The 16,998-nt window shown below is 37.0% G+C and overlaps 1 protein-coding gene across 3 annotated transcripts in view; it reads left to right on the top strand.

Annotated features, from left to right (window-relative positions):
• Positions 1 to 16,998, top strand: part of ITGA4 (integrin subunit alpha 4) — a 109,159-nt gene that overhangs the window by 22,424 nt on the left and 69,737 nt on the right. For 2 of the 3 annotated variants that reach the window (XM_043487441.1, XM_043487442.1), the window contains exons 3-10: positions 470 to 576; positions 672 to 801; positions 3,081 to 3,148; positions 4,433 to 4,562; positions 6,145 to 6,230; positions 6,854 to 6,916; positions 7,009 to 7,146; positions 11,171 to 11,282. In XM_043487441.1, the coding sequence (XP_043343376.1) occupies positions 470 to 576; positions 672 to 801; positions 3,081 to 3,148; positions 4,433 to 4,562; positions 6,145 to 6,230; positions 6,854 to 6,916; positions 7,009 to 7,146; positions 11,171 to 11,282 (834 nt within the window). The remainder of the gene's footprint in view (positions 1 to 469; positions 577 to 671; positions 802 to 3,080; positions 3,149 to 4,432; positions 4,563 to 6,144; positions 6,231 to 6,853; positions 6,917 to 7,008; positions 7,147 to 11,170; positions 11,283 to 16,998) is intronic. The other variant, XR_006273093.1, reaches the window with a different exon arrangement.

Genomic DNA, 16,998 nt, shown 5'->3' on the forward strand with positions numbered 1-16,998 from the left:
TCTATTCTTAGTGTCTCAATACTTGAAACATTTTAGAAAGTGCTCTGGTAATGTTGCTTGCATTGCTAGTAAATGATCAGAACAAAGGTGCACATTCTTTGCCAAGCATTACATAATGCAGTTAAACTTGCACAGCCCATGTTGGTTTAGACTGGTTTCCCCTCTCTTAGTCATGCTGGTTAGCTGGCTCCTATATCAAGGCCATCTCTTCCTGGTATTACCAATCAGAGGTCTTTTCGACAAACAAAAATCACAGTGAGAGAGCAATTATGTTAGCACAGAGTAACTCATGGTTACCCCCACAATGTGCACCGGATATATGATGACAGGGAAGCCGGGAAAGACGGGATTCCCCAGAAGCTGGAGGAAAAATCACTGGGGATAGGCATGCATGCTTGTTTTCTCTGTTCTTATAGAATAACATTGTTTTCAAGATAACTGCTCATAAAATTATTTTCCAATGCTGTAGGTAGCCCTTTTGGAGATCCTTGTGGAAAGACTTGCTTGGAAGAAAGAGATAATCAATGGCTGGGGGTCACGCTTTCCAGACAGCCTGGAGAAAACGGCTCCATTGTGGTAGGTTGCTGGGATAGTTCCCTGATCACATCGTGAAACCAGATACCCTGGGTGTGACTTTCACATCATTTGGTCTATTTTTATGTTTTATTCAGACTTGTGGGCATAGATGGAAAAATATATTTTACATAAGGACTGAGTCTAAGCTCCCCACGGGTGTTTGCTATGGAATGCCTTCTGATTTACGGACAGAACTGAGTAAAAGAATAGCTCCATGCTATCAAGGTAAGGTATGGTTTTGATATTAACTGGATCAAGATAAATATGTGAATGTCTTTCATTTTTTTTTTTTTTTTCCATTTTGGATACTTGGTTAGCCGTGGGAGGATCTTTGAAAATAGCTATGTTCTCTTTAATGTCTCATATTATTATTTCCCTTTTCTTTTTTTTTTTAATCCAATTGCAGTTTCAGTTTTCAGAAATGAACTGTGAGATAGTAAAAGACAGGGAAGCCTGGTGTGCTACAGCCCATGGGGTCACAAAGAGTCAGACACGACTGAGCGACTGAACAACAACTGTGTTTTTTTGAAGCTAGGAATTCTGCAAACTATTTGTTTGAATAGTTCTAGCATCTAGTTGATAATTTTCCATTTTAGCATTAAATATATTCTCAATTAAGTAAAATTATGAAATAGATTGAAAAATCTGATCAGAAGGAAGAAAATTGTTTCTTGCTTTAACTTCCAACAAGATTCAGAAAAATTTAAAATATAATTGTGGGCAGATCTTTTCCACTCACTATGTCTTTTTTTTCCCCTTGAATTCACTTACTTTCTTTGCAACTGCAAGGAATTGGTAATGTAAGTTTAAAAGGTCTTTCCCATAAAAATTTTAGGTCATAGTGCATACAGAGCCAGGAAATAAACTGAAACAGCAGTTGGAGGTGAATGTTAACAGGGCACTGAAGAAATGATACCTTCAACAGAACTAAAATTCTGAAAATGTGTCTTTAGAAAGAATATATGTGAATGCCAGTTTCCAGGTTTTTTTAACCAAAATAATTACCTCAGCATCCAAAGGAAATTTCTATTACTTGACAAAACTTTGAGCAATAGCCAAATTGCGTTGATTCTATTAATGCTGGACTCTTTCATGCCTGGAATTTGATATCATAGCAAAGGTTATATCATCTGTGTTCCTAATTTGTCTTTGAATGCCAAGAAGATAAAAGGTGGATTTTAATTTCTTAGTTGCAGTAAAACTTACTCTAGCTATTATCCCATTTTTCATAATAGTTTATGGTTAACATTTTAAAATATTTCACAGTTGGGGCATTTCTCTCTGATTGACTGTGGAGGCCCTCATGGTCATTTGAGATCTTCCAGTCTCTCTATAATGCAGACTGACCAGCCAGAATCATAATCTCCAGTCCAGACGAGGCCTTTCCCCTTGCTGATTTCAGTTTCCTTCGAAATCAAGTGCACAGAAGTGGGATGATAGGAATTAGCTGTATAGGCTGAAGAAATCTGTTTTGACAGTCTAATAGAGATGCAAGCTAAAGATACCCTTCAACTGCAGCAGCCGTCCTCATCTAGCTGGCCCCATGTCTGGTGCTTTTAACTGACCTAGCAACCACTTCTGACTGTTCTAATCATCTGAGATAATGCACTTGAATGCTTCATGTGCTGCAGTTCTTGTCCTGCTGCCGGCTGGTTCCTTCACTAAATGCTGGTGCCTCTGTTGGTGTAGATTTTGGTCCCGTACATTTTTTCATGTGTTTTCTGGATAACTTTATGCAAGGGTTGATAATGTCCATGGATGACAATGTGCACTCCTATGAATATATACATATATATATGTGTATATATATATATATACTTAGCCACATCCTATGGGGGAAAAAACCATGATGGCAGAAACCTAAGACAACTAAAAATTAAACTTAAAAAATATATAGGAGCAGAGAAAATAGAAAAAGGAATTAAAAAACATGACAAGGAGTGGTAATTATAAATGACTTAACAATTTATTTAACATTTCTGGTTAGCAAAACCCAAACAAAGACATGGCACTCAGTTTTCATAGAGTTTTGCTTATGTCAGTTCTACAGGAAAAGCAAGCTCTGTGCCCATGGTAAGTTTCACAAAGCACGCTTTCCTGGGGGCTTTGTAAGAGGAGACCCTCCATCTCCATGCAGATCTTGACTTTACTGTTTTCAGCTGGGCAAAATCTAAGAAGCCTACTTTAAATGGAAGCCTGGACTGGAAGCCATGAAATCCTATCTCTGTCTTAGATGCTCATCTGACAACTTTTTGTATACCGTTTGTTCTTCCCCCAAAAAAGAGACTGCATAAATATCTCTATTGCTATTTCATAGGGATATTTTGAAGATCAACATGGAAGAGATTTGTGGCCTTAAAGTTTACTACTTACTAAGTTTTAATTTAATGCTATTGTAAAAGATCTTAAAAGGCACACTTATAAGAATTTATACATAAACAAATTATGCAGATTTTGTCTTTATTTTAAAATGAAATCTTAATTGTTTTTCTACTTTATTTTAGACTTTGTGAAACAGTTTGGAGAGAATTTTGCATCATGTCAAGCTGGAATATCTAGTTTTTACACAGAGGTAATAGTCCAAAAATAGCTGCTATAGATGCTTACATATAGAATTTTAATTCTTCTGAAGACTTAGAAGGCTGATATTATGCTTTGAAATAAAGATTGAGTAATACTCAAATAATATATCTCTTAAATTTGAGTATATTACAACTTAATTTTTACCACTTGATATTCAGCATAGGTATTGATAAAATAGTAATATTTAGATGGCTGTGTCGCCCAAGACCAATTAAAAGTCTACACTAAAGAAAGTTACTTTCATTAAGGATTTAACAGAAATCAAAAAATAGCCATAGTCATTTGTTAATTTAAGCACTGAAAATATCTAAATATGTTATTTTTAGTTAATAATTGGGGCGAAGCATATAAGTTAACATTTTTCATTAGAAGTATGAGAATTGGGAGATTTAAGAACTTGATAATATCCTCTTAAATAAGATATGTTCCCAAACTATTATTTTCTTTCTAACACTATCACATAGACAGTTTTACTCAACTCCTAAACCTCCCACTTTCTCTGAGTAACCCCTTATGAAGTTATGAATGCTTTCTAAATCTATGTAGCCAAGCTGTATCAAACTATAGGTTAATAATTTCCATAAATATTGCCTAGTGTGGAAAAATAATAATGCTTTCTTCCTTACTTTATGTTTAAATTGATCTCTTTTTTCAAAGTTTGGATCGTTTAGGAAATTTAGAAATGTCAAATAGATTTAATTGCTGAAAGTTTTCATATTTCACCAGACAAATATGTCTACTCATTCCAATCTTCCCTCTGTTTCCTTTCTCTAAATTCCTACGTTTATCATCAAATATGTCCCAATTCCTTTTGAGTTATATTTTTCCAAGCTAACATTATTAAGGAACTTAGTCATTGACTTTTTGCAAATTGAAATAAATTAAGTCCATTTTTTACTCTTTGGCAGCACATGATTATCTCTGTAATGAGCGCTAATGAATTACCCAGATATGATTTACTTTAATAGAAACCACATTGCCTTTTTCCCCACAGCTTACTCTAGTGTTCAGTGATTCTGCCTTTGATTGTAAAGTCCAGTAATGAGTGTGAAGTGAGAGTTTCGGCCTTCCTTCTCTGAAATTCTCATTTTAGGTGAAAATTCACTAGCTAGCTTCTCTGGCTTTTTCGGGCATGCTCTTAAACTCATTAAATGCTTATATTTCAGAAATTTATGAAAATTATTTTTATCACTGTTTAATGTGTGTATCTGGAGGAGGTTTCGAGTGGCGAGATTACACTTTTAAATGATGATAAATTTTCTTTTTCTTGCAGGATGTAATTGTGATGGGGGCTCCAGGATCGTTCTATTGGACTGGCTCTCTGTTTGTGTACAATATGACTACAAATAAATACAAGGCTTTCCTAGACAAACACAACCAAGTAAAATTCGGAAGTTATTTAGGTACTGTAAAAATCGACAAACTTGAATTATCACTGCCTTACAGATACTAGTAATTATAAATAAGGGAAATTATATCTTCAAAAGATCAAAATAGCCAGTAGTAACTAAAAAGCCATTTCAGAAACTGTCTCTTTAAGGCTATAGTCTATGAAACTTTAGTTAACTTAATATTTTACATATGTCACTATTATCATCCATATATAATTCTTAGATTGGAACTCCTGGTTTAATTTATTCTTTTGCAGTAAATCACTTGTTAAGTTTATATTTTTAAGCAGTCAACTTATTATTATAAAGGTAGCATCTATTGAATGCCTGCCATCTCTTAGGAGCTTTTGTAAATATTCTACATGAATAACTCATTTAATCATGTGAATAAGTAAATACAGTTTCCTTAAGGACCAGTTGAAAATCAATGGGACTGAGAACAGCATTGTGGATGAATGGGTAACACTGTGAAGAGTATGGGTCTAAAAACAGCTCATTGACCTTTGCCTCATAAGCTCTTAGAATATTTCCCAGAGCATAACTATTTTTATCCTTCTTCTTCTTATTATTTAATAAGTCAGCAGTAGGATAATCTATAGTCCTTATTTTTATAGAAAGTTAAGATCTTTTTCTGGCATTAATTCCCTTGTTGTAGTAAAAGGAATGCTTTTCCTATAGCTACTTAGGATATACAGATTTGTTTAAACCTGCTTTAATTGTAAACAGCCTATACTCAGAAATAATTACAATAAGAAAAAGCAAGATTTTCCCTGTCTTCAAACAGAAAAAATTTAGTTAAAAACAGAGGAAGTTCATTTACAATTCAGCATTTACTTGTTGAAGGGTGAAGGATATGCTGAAGCATTATAAAAAATGTAACAGCTTATATCTTTTATCACATAATAAAATAAGAATATTTTACCTTTTCTGTAGTCATACAATTTTATCATAATAGAAAGGTTTCAGGCAAGAAAAGTTGAAGTTTAGGAAGATTTTTTTACATGAAGTTCAAAATATTATATTTTACACTAAAGTTTCTGTTGTAATCTTAAGTTACACTAAAGTTTCTGTTGTAATCTTAGAAACTAGCATGTCCTGACACTGCAGAGACTAACAAACCATGTTTAAAGATGCTAGCTTCAGTTTCTAAGGTTTAAAAATATAAGCCATATTGGTGGTGGTTTAATTGCTAAGTTGTGTCTGACACTTTGTGACCCCATGGACCGTAGCTCACCAGGCTCCTCTGTCCATGGGATTCTCCAGAGAGCATACTGGAGTGGGTTGCCATTTCCTTCTCCAGGGGATCTTTCCCACTCAAGAATCAAACCCAGGTGTTCTGTATTGTAGGCAGATTCTTTCCCAACTGAGCTACATATTAGCATACATATTAATAATTGCTTAGAGCATATGATAACCAATTTTGAGTATTGCTATGCTAAATATTCTTAAACCTCTATTTAGTGTAGTCATTTTGAATTCAGTCTTAAAATTTAATTCTGAATGGATTTATGATTAATTCTGTAAGTGGATTTATGACAATGAATTTCACCCATTCCAAATGACGATTCTCACACCTCCATCCATTTTCTTGAAGGATACTCAGTTGGAGCTGGTCATTTTCGGAGTCAACACACTACCGAGGTAGTTGGAGGAGCCCCTCAACATGAACAGATTGGTAAAGTAAGAATTACATTTTTAGAATTTATTCCTTCAAAATGGTTCAAATAGATTGCATGAGAGAATAAGATGTTAAAGGATGATCTGCAGAATTTCTCAGCAGTGAAGCTGGAAATGATGAGCACTGTACATTTAGTGGTAAGATTGGTGAAAGTCATGTGGCTTTTAGATAAAATTGAACAGAAAAGCTTTCAGGAAGATTACACAAGTTAAATGAGGCTCTTTCTTATGAGTAACTGTTTCTGAGATGGAATTTTCTCAAGATTCCAAGGAATACATTTATGGTTTACAAGTTTATAGCCGAAGAGAAATTGAGGCAGCTACATTCCTGGTACAGTTGTGGTAAGACTAGAAAGAACAAAATGTTACTTCTCTTTCTAGTTTTTGTTACATTATTACATAACCTCACTTTGAAAATTGAGACAAACAACATTTCCTGTGTTTTCTCTGAAGGAACAGTAGGATTATTCCTGAGAGCTTGGTTCCCTAAATCTTTTGTATCACTCTGAAAAGAATTTTTTAAAAAGATATTTGAGCAATTACAAGTTATGGAAATTAATGTTTTGAATGAAATGTTTTTAATGTGAGGATCATCTAGTCTTTCCCAATTCTTTTTCCCATTGCAGGCATACATATTCAGCATTGATGCAAGAGAGCTAAATATCTTACATGAAATGAAAGGTAAAAAGGTAATATGTCTCTAACTTTGGTATCACTGAGGGCTTTGGTGAGTAACTCTTGCTTTTTTCTCAATGACTGGATCTGGTTTGCCTTGGAGCAGCTTGGGTCTTATTTTGGAGCATCTATCTGTGCCGTGGACCTCAATGCAGACGGCTTCTCAGACCTGCTTGTGGGAGCCCCCATGCAGAGCACCATCAGGGAAGAAGGAAGAGTGTTTGTGTACATCAACTCTGGTTCTGTAAGTCTGATCGTGAGCAGATTGGAAGCTGTTTATGGGATTTTAATCATACCTGTTGCTCTACTTACTCCAAAGTTCTGAGACTATAAATTTTTTAGGCTTACTCTACTGATGAAAGTAAAAATTGTGATATTATACTAATGCTTTAAAAATGAAATGGGACGTCATGATGAATGGGCTGCTGCCCCATTTTGATATCTTGAAAGTACGAGATCAGTTGTCTGGAGTTTCTCTGTACACAGCTTGTATGTGTTTACGCAGGGAGTTGCAGTTTCTTCCAGTTGCATTGGGCAGCTCTGATTTGAAAGAATGACTTTTATATGGCCCTAAAAATGTGGATGTCCTATTAGTTTGACGGTGAATGTCCCCATATAATTTGGTAATTATAAAACACTACTAGACATAGAAGATAAAGTATGAACTGTTTTTAATTTCTTGATTTGAAAACAAGATGTGTTCTGATAAGATATTAATTTACTCAATTCATATAGATTATATTCCTGATAAGAATGTAAAACTGGCATAGTTTATTCCAAAGCAGATGTAGTAGTTGTAGAAATAACTGTTTACTTGCTTATGATTGAGTTTTCAATTCTAGGGGTATTTTGGAGTAGAATCTGACCGCTTGACAATTCAATTTAGGGAACGCTGCTGGCTTTATCTTGCCAGTCTGTCTTCTTGGCATCAAATCAAAAGAAAGAATTGATAAGGCCTTAATGGGGTCTTCTTGGCCTATATCTTTGATTTAAGAGCAATGACAGGTTTGTGAGAAAATTAGTGCATTTCTTAAGTCACAGTATTTTTAATTAACAAAATCTGTTTCTGGAAGGTATTTTGTTTAATCAGTGATTTCAGAGCATTTAATAAACATGCATATTAAGCACTATACTAAACTCATTACAATTTAAGAGAGAAAATAGTCTTATAAAGCTGAGAGATCCTTTAAGTTCCAAATATAGAGCAGGAAAGTCATTTATGCACTGGCATATCCTAGACTGTTTAAACCTAAATTGAATAGTAAAACAGTATCATCTGTGAAGTGATCATTTGTTATCTCATTAATAGTGAAATCAGGAGTTACTTTTTCTTGTATAGATATTTCACATTTTCCTATCAATTAATGGTCTCCCTAATAGAAGCCACATCCTCATTTTACATACTTTTATTTCTTTTTACAACTAAAGTCTTTGAGAACAGTTTAAACAGTGGTATAGATACCTAGTATAAGGCAATAAAGAACCATTTTTTCCCATTGAAATCCTCAGCATTTCCAATATGAAAAACAGATAAAAGTGAAGTGCCTTTGTTTAAAGGGCAAGGGAGGAGTTCTCCCATTAGACTACCCTCTTGTTCACTCTTCACTTCTACACCACTCAATAGAGGTATTGAATACTGGGGTTGATTTCATCATTGATTTCCACTATTAAAACCTCTGTGATAAGTTATTCTTCCTTTGTGGTCTTCCAACTTCTTGTTCCTAACTGTGAAAAGACAATAACTACTACTTGACATTCAGTTTAGTTCAGTTCAGTTGCTCAGTCATGTCTGACTCTTTGCAACCCCATGGACTGCAGCACGCCAGACTTCCCTGTCCATCACCAAGTCCTGGAGCTTGCTCAAACTCATGTCTATCGAGTCAGTGATGCCATTCAACCATCTCATCCTCTGCTGCCCCCTTCTCCTCCTGCCTTCAATCTTTCTCAGCATCAGGGTCTTTTCTAATGAGTCAGTTCTTTGCATCAGGAAGCCAAAGGATTGGAGTTTCAGCTTTAGCATCAGTCCTTCCAATGAGTATTTAGGACTGATTTCCTTTACGATTGACTGGTTTGGATCTCCTTGCCGTCCAAGGGACTCTCAAGAGTCTTCTCCAGCACCACAGTTCAAAAGCCTCAGTTCTTCAGCACTCAGCTTTCTTTATGGTCCAACTTTTACATCCATACATGACCACTGGGAAAATTGTAGCTTTGACTAGATGGACCTTTGTCACCAAAGTAACGTCTCTGCTTTTTAATATGCTGTCTGGGTTTGTCATAGCTTTTCTCCCAAGGAGCAATAGTCTTTTAATTTCATGGCTACATTTACCATCTGCAATGATTCTGGAGCCCAAGAAAATAAAGTCTGTCACTGTTTCCATTGTTTCCCCATCTATTTGCCATGAAGTGATGGGACCGGATATCATGATCTTCGATTTTTGAATGTTGAGTTTTAAGCCAGCTTTTTCACTCTCCTCTTTCACTTTCATGAAGAGGCTCTTTAGTTCCTCTTCACTTTCTGCCATAAGGGTGGTGTCATGTGCATATCTGAGGTTATTGATATTTATTGGTGTGGTTTGCTATTGTCTGTCTCTTCTTTTATTGGCGTGTAGACATTGTGTGCAGAGGAATCATCTGTTTTATTTACTACTATTTCCTCAGGGCTTGAAAGAATCCTGGACAAGTTAGGTGCTCAGTAATTGTTTTTGAGTGAACTGAAGAAAGAATGATACTTGAATGAATTCTGGCTTCTACTTCTGCTGAAAGAGCTCTCAGGGGTCCTGAGTGAACTCTTGGTCGCCGTTCTGTGACTGGAGAATACTTGAAGAAGAGTGATCACCAGTTCTTTAAACTCTCCCCCTGAAACTCAGTGCCCTTGTGTTGTCTTATCTACTCATCCTCTCTGGAGCCTCTTATGCCTTCTGCTCTTTAAATTGGGTATTTCTCTATGAACAAAACAAGAATCAAATTTTTTTAGCTAGAAAATAAAAGGTGAAGGGCACTTCACAAGGGAAGAATATGTGTGTGCTATGGAAATGATGAACAGATTTGTTTGAGGAGTTAGAAGACGTGTGATGAGTTGTGCATGGGATTTTTTTTTGTTTTTTTTTTTTAATACAAGGGAGTGACATGATCAGAGTTTGGAAAGAGATCTGGCAGCTTTATTGCCACAACTCCTACTAAAACATTGTGGTGGTGGTGGTTTAGTCGTTAAGTCGTGTCTGACCTTATGACCCCATGGACTATAGCCCTCCATGTTCCTCTGTCCATGGGATTTCCCAGGCAAGAATACTGCCATTTCCTTCTCCAAGGAATCTTCCCGACCCAGGGATCGAACCCAAGTCTCTTGCATCTCCTGCATTGGGCAGGCAGATTCTTTACCTACTGAGCCACCAGGGAAATCCACTGAAACATTATTTCATGTCTAATAACTCGCTTTCCAAAATCAGAGACAGGAGTTGACCAACTCCTACTACAGCGCTGCTGGAAAAATATTCCCAAGGCCAGTGAGTCGTGCCGCTCCTCAACTGAGAAACCTTCAGTAGCTCTGTCTGGTTTTCTAAGTTGAGAGTAAATTTCTGCCAGCAGTCAAAGTCCTACTCCATAAAACTCCAGTCTTACTCTTTTTGTCTTATTCATTTGCACATACTGCTCATTAGCCAAGTAAGCCAACGTAGCCAGTTCTTTGCAATTTATATTTTGCTGGTCAGTTCCTCTGTATCAAAACTTCGCCCATTCTTTGGTAGCTGCCTTGACAACCACCTCCTTTATGAAATCTCTGCTGGCTCTCACAATTAATATGCTCTCCTTGCTTGCTGATATTGCAAAGCAGTACCTCTTAGTCATTTACATGCTTGTGCTATGCCTTCCCTTCACTGGGGGCTTCTTCAGGGAAGGGAGTGTCTTACACACTTATTGCCTTGTCCTCTTTCACTCATCCATCCTTTGTACAGTGCATTGCCTTTATTAGGAACTCACTAAATATTTGCTCAATTGAATTATCAAAATAATTTATTGCATTTTCAAAGCTAGGGATCATGAGTTTGACATTTTTTTCTGTCCTCTGAGCTCTAATCATACTATTATATGTTTTGACATACTTGATAAATATTTATTGAATTGAACTGAGATGTGTGTACTAAAGCTCAGACTAGTTTGTCCAACCTGTTTGAAGCATTAAGAAAAAAATCCATATCCAATTACAATAGTAAATCATTTGTCAAGTTGTCAGGGAGTGTTGTAATGACAGTTTTCTCCCTGTTTCTATCTAGGGAGCAGTAATGAACGAAATGGAAACAGAGCTCATTGGAAGTGACAAATACGCTGCAAGATTCGGGGAATCTATAGTCAATCTTGGCGACATTGATAATGATGGCTTTGAAGGTAATTAAAACTAGTTCAAATGAATTCTTTTTGACGGCTGAGTAAAATTCCATGGTGTATATGTACCACAGCTTCCTTATCCATTCATCTGCTGATGGGCATCTAGGTTGCTTCCATGTCCTGGCTATTATAAACAGTGCTGCGATGAACATTGGGGTGCACATGTCTCTTTCAGATCTGGTTTCCTTGGTGTGTATGCCCAGAAGTGGGATTGCTGGTTCATATGGCAGTTCTATTTCCAGTTTTTTAAGGAATCTCCACACTGTTTTCCATAGCGGCTGTACTAGTTTGCATTCCCACCAACAGTGTAAGAGGGTTCCCTTTTCTCCACACCCTCTCCAGCATTTATTGCTTGTAGACTTTTGGATAGCAGCCATCCTGACTGGTGTGTAATGGTACCTCATTGTGGTTTTGATTTGCATTTCTCTAATAATGAGTGATGTTGAGCACCTTTTCATGTGTTTGTTAGCCATCTGTATGTCTTCTTTGGAGAAATGTCTGTTTTAGTTCTCTGGCCCATTTTTTGATTGGGTCATTTATTTTTCTGGAATTGAGCTGCAGGAGTTGCTTGTCCTTATGAGATGGATGAAACTGGAGCCCCTTATACAGAGTGAAGTAAGCCAGAAAGATAAAGAACATTACAGCATACTAACACATATATATGGAATTTAGAAAGATGGTAACGATAACCCTATATGCAAAACAGAAAAAAGAGACACAGAAATACAGAACAGACTTTTGAACTCTGTGGGAGAAGGTGAGGGTGGGATGTTTCAAAAGAACAGCATGTATACTATCTATGGTGAAACAGATCACCAGCCCAGGTGGGATGCATGAGACAAGTGCTCGGGCCTGGTGCACTGGGAAGACCCAGAGGAATCGGGTGGAGAGGGAGGTGGGAGGGGGGATCGGGATGGGGAATAAGTGTAAGTCTATGGCTGATTCATATCAATGTATGACAAAACCCACTGAAATGTTGTGAAGTAATTAGCCTCCAACTAATAAAAAAATTAAAAAACAAACAAAAAACAAACAAACAAAAAAAAAAGAAGGTAATTAAAATTATTTAATTTGGTACTTGATTTCCACTTTTAAAAATGGGACGTGGGAGAGAATATAATTGGAGTTTTATGTTGTTTTTCTTCTGTAAAAAATGGAGGCAGACTGGTATGCTAAGTTTTTTTTTCCCTTTAGTGTTATACCCAATTTCTTCTCAGTTGTCAACTATCCCTTCAACAAAGAGTGATATTCAACATACCTCATTTCATTGATTCTAAGGCACCATTGGTGCTAGTGGTAAAGAACCCATCTGCCAGTGCAGGAGATGTAAGAGATAACAGGTTCCATCCCTGGCTTGGGAAGATCCCCCAGAGGAGGAAATGGCAACCCACTCCACTATTCTTGCCTGGAGAGTCCCATGGACAGAGGAGTCTGGAGGGCTACGGTCCAGAGGGTCTCAAAGAGTCAGACACAACTGAAGTGACAGCACGAGGCAGCTTTGATTATGTGCCCCTAAGAAATAGTGCCTCTTAAACTGTGACTCACTATTTTTCTATTTTAAGAAGAACGCTGATTTCAGAAATGTGAAAATGTGGAAGAAAATGTGTATCACAGACTCACCGGATCATATATTTAACTATCAGTATAGTAAGACACGGATAAAACCCAGTAGAGGCTGGCTGCAGAGCTTTAGCCAGGCTCTGAAAGCCCCTTACTGTGCCAAGCTTTCCTTGTTCAGGTTGTCCTGTTGTGGGGAAAGGGGGGCTGATGGTGGGAGGTTGGGGATCCCAGGAGAGAATCCTGAGTGGTAGGAGGGGAGAAACGGGCAGACTCGAAGACAGTGGCTGTTTGCCACCTGAGAGGGATGCATTTCAGTAATGGGATGGATGGTCTCATCAGCTCTGTGACTGATGCCGAGGTAGCAGTTGTGCTGTTGAAGGATCTACCAGCCTTCTCTCTTAAAATGTGCTTACTTCAATTTAGTTCTACGTGGTTGACTACATCTATTAAAACTGTGCCTAAGATAATGAATGGGTTTGTAAGGAGAGTGTATAATTTCTGGAGTTCAACAAATAAGTATTTGATATTTTCAAGGCACAGAATTATCTTCTAGAAATGGTTTTTGGCAATTGGTATCTGGTAGAAGTAGGTCAAAACTTACTTGTATACTGGACATAATTGAGGAAGTGCTGTAAATGCTCACTTTGTATCTTGTTTTGCCTAAATGCTTCATTCTACTTTAAATATTTAAAATATGTTATTCTACAAGGAGAATGCTAGTTAGCTATTGAAAATATGCTTCCAATGAGCTCTCTTGAATGTGAAATAGTATAATTTGGTCTACAGATACCATTTCTAGATTTTACTATTTTTAAAACAAAAGGCGATAAAAGTATGTGTGTATATCTTTGTGGTTATGATTACACATTAAATTTTACATTAAAATATCTATAAAATGTTAAGATGATATTACATTTCACAATTAATCAAAAATTCTGTGATGTCTATTGAGGACTTAGTTTTTGTCAGTTGTACCACGCCAGCTATAGAGTATGTGCCATAATGAATGTAAATGAAGGAAATAGTGGTACACTTTTTTCAGTTTTACATTCAAATGGAATATCAGATTAAGACTTGAAAAAATTGCTTCCACATCCTGCCTTAATTGACAGATCTGAAGAAGGATATTCACTATTTTGATTGAACATATTTGTGCATGTGCACATGAGGAATGATTTTTGGTAGTATCTAAATGTCAGTGATGAACTTGAATTATTCTTATAAGCAGACTGGGTTATAAAAATGTGATGGATAGTAGGCAGGTTCCCTTATCAAAGTCACTCCAGTACTTGGGAAAATCCAAGGCAATTTTCTAGTTATGTGAAGGACAGGCAGAAAATGTGTTGTCCAGGAGACTTAGAAAGGGGGAATTTAGAGGAAATCTTCAGGGCACGATGCAGTATTTGAGTGAATATGAGAACCCTGGGTTTCATACGGAACTTTGTGTCTTGGAGTCCTCAGCACGCATCTTCTAAATTCTATATACATGGAAGATTATTATTCAAATGCATGTTTTCAGTATTCCAGCATATTTTGTGCTATTTATAATTTCATATATAGTTCACAACATATTTACATCCAGTGGCCATATTAATTCTGATTCATTTTAGTGCCTGTTTATAATACCATATATCTTTTACTAATTCAGTTTTTTCTTCCAGTTTTATTGAGATATAATTGCATATAACATTGAATAAGTTTAAGGTATACAACATAATGATTTGATATATGTGTATTGCAAAATGCTTGCCACAATGTTTAGTTACCATCTATCACCTCACATTGGAGAAGGAAATGGCAACCCACTCCAGTGTTCTTGCCTGGAGAATCCCAGGGACGGAGGAGCCTGGTGGGCTGCTGTCTATGGGGTCGCACAGAGTCAGACACGACTGAAGTGACTTAGCAGCAGCATCACCTCACATAGTTACAAATCTTTTTCCTTGTGATGAGAACTTTTAAGATCAACTCTCTTAGCACCTCCCAAATATACAATACAGTATTGTCAGCTACAGTCACCATGCTGTATATCCCCAAGACTTAACTGATCTTCTAATTGCCAGTTTGCATTTTTTGACCGCCTTTACCCAGTTACCCCACTCTCCATCCTCTCTCTGACCAACAACAATCTGATCTCTGTTTCTTTGTGGTTTTTTCCCCCCTAATTCCACATATGAGTGAGGTTACACAGTATTTGTCTTTGTCTGTCTGACTTACTTAGCATAATGCCCTCAAGGCCCATCCGTGTTGTTACAAATGACAAAATCTTCTTCTTTTTTATGACTGAGGAGCATTTCTGTTTTGCCCATGGGTATGTGTTTTCTGCATTTTAGATGCTAGCCAAGACCATGTTGGCTTGGAAGTAGGCTGAGTGTGTTCTAGCTCTTCACTGAGGTCTTTAATTCCATCCTACCATATCTGCCTGGGTGAGCCAGCCAGGCATCTGTCTTTTATTTTTTCATTATGTGCTTCCCTCTTCTTTTTCCCCGTCTTCTAACTTAGTTTATTTTTCTGGGATATGAGTGAAGTCACTTCATGTTCACGGCAGAGTACGTGGGATTGTGTAGAAAAGAGAGGAAAACCCTACCTGTTTCTTTGCCTTCCACCTCCAGTCTTAGACGCAGATCAAACTTCCGGGCCTTTTACTGTGCACAGCTTGTAATGCTTTATATAGTAGACCTAGTTATTTTGGCATTCATGACATCACTTTTTTTTCTTCAAAAGGAAAAAATTAGAATTTATTAGAATATATTTCCTGTGTCCTTAGAAAAACAAAACAAGCTATTTTCTCAGATGATAATCAACCAATTTGACAAGAGTCCAGCAGAAACATTTCACAGAATAGGTAATAGACAAACCTATTCAACCAATGTGACCAGACAGACAGATTGATAGCATTTTAGCCATAAAATGGTTCTGGCAAGTTATTTCCGGTGTATGTTTTCCAAGTTGAGCCTGGAAAGTGGAAGTGTTAGTTACTCAGTTGTGTCCAACTCTTTGTGACCCCATGATGGGCTATAGCCTGCCAGCCTCCTCTGCCCATGGAATTCTCCAGGCAAGAATACTGGAGTGAATTGTCATTCTCTCCTCCAGGGGATCTTCCCCACCCAGGGATTGACCCTGAGTCTCCTGTGTTGCAGGCAGATTCTTTAGCATCTGAGCAATTCATCTGACTTTTAGACTGTATCTTTGAATATTTTTTTGAGCCTAACCATAATAAAGTTCTATAGTTGTGAACTATATGCTGTATCAATTTATGTGGTCCTGAAATTCTTATATATTATCAAGTCACATATTGAACATTTCTTTCACACAGTAGAGGAACACGTGCTAGGAGGGGAGGGTGTGGGGCATAACTCTATGTTAATGATTTTATAGAGCGTGGTGATGGAGGATACAGGTTCTGGGACCGTACTGCAGGGTTTAAATCCCACTGTACCACATCTTACCATATCCAGGCTTCCCTGGTGGTTTACATGGGTAGAGAATCCGCTTGCAATGCAGGAGACCTGAGTTTGATCTCTAAATCAGGAAGATTCCCTGAAGAAGGGAATGACAACCCACTCCAGAATTCTTGCCTGGAGAATTCCATGGACAAGAGGAGCCTAGAGGGCTATAGTCCATGGGGATACCAGGAGTCAGACACAACTGAGCAACCAACACTTTCATGTACTACCACATGCTGGCTCTATAACCTTTAACGGGTTTTATTCTGGACCTCAATTTCTTCATCTATAAAAAGTGAGGATCAAAAAGTATTTGACAGAGCTGTTGAGAGAGTTACATGAGTTATAGCGGGTTATGTGAGAATAACATGAATTTTGTATGTTAAGCCTATAGTACAATGCCTGCCTTGTAAACAGAATATAATTACTAGCCGATGTTAAGGTTATTATGGTCATACTAATGATAATTGTTATGGTTTATGCTATCAGTGTAATAAATGTTCAAATGAAAAATGAAAGGAGTTGTCAAATATCTCCATGTTTATTCTCTATGTTTTGTCCCAACTGAATTGCACAGGCATGGGAAAAGCATTTTATTATTAATAATGTATTCTCCTTATTTCTATAATGATAGCTAGAACTTTAGGACATTATATAATAAATCCAAGTTTCATCTTAGGAAGGAAGAGTTTGGATCTATATATAAGCCAGAG

Source organism: Cervus canadensis, chromosome 15, assembly GCF_019320065.1.
Source record: "Cervus canadensis isolate Bull #8, Minnesota chromosome 15, ASM1932006v1, whole genome shotgun sequence".
Lineage (NCBI taxonomy): Eukaryota > Metazoa > Chordata > Mammalia > Artiodactyla > Cervidae > Cervus > Cervus canadensis.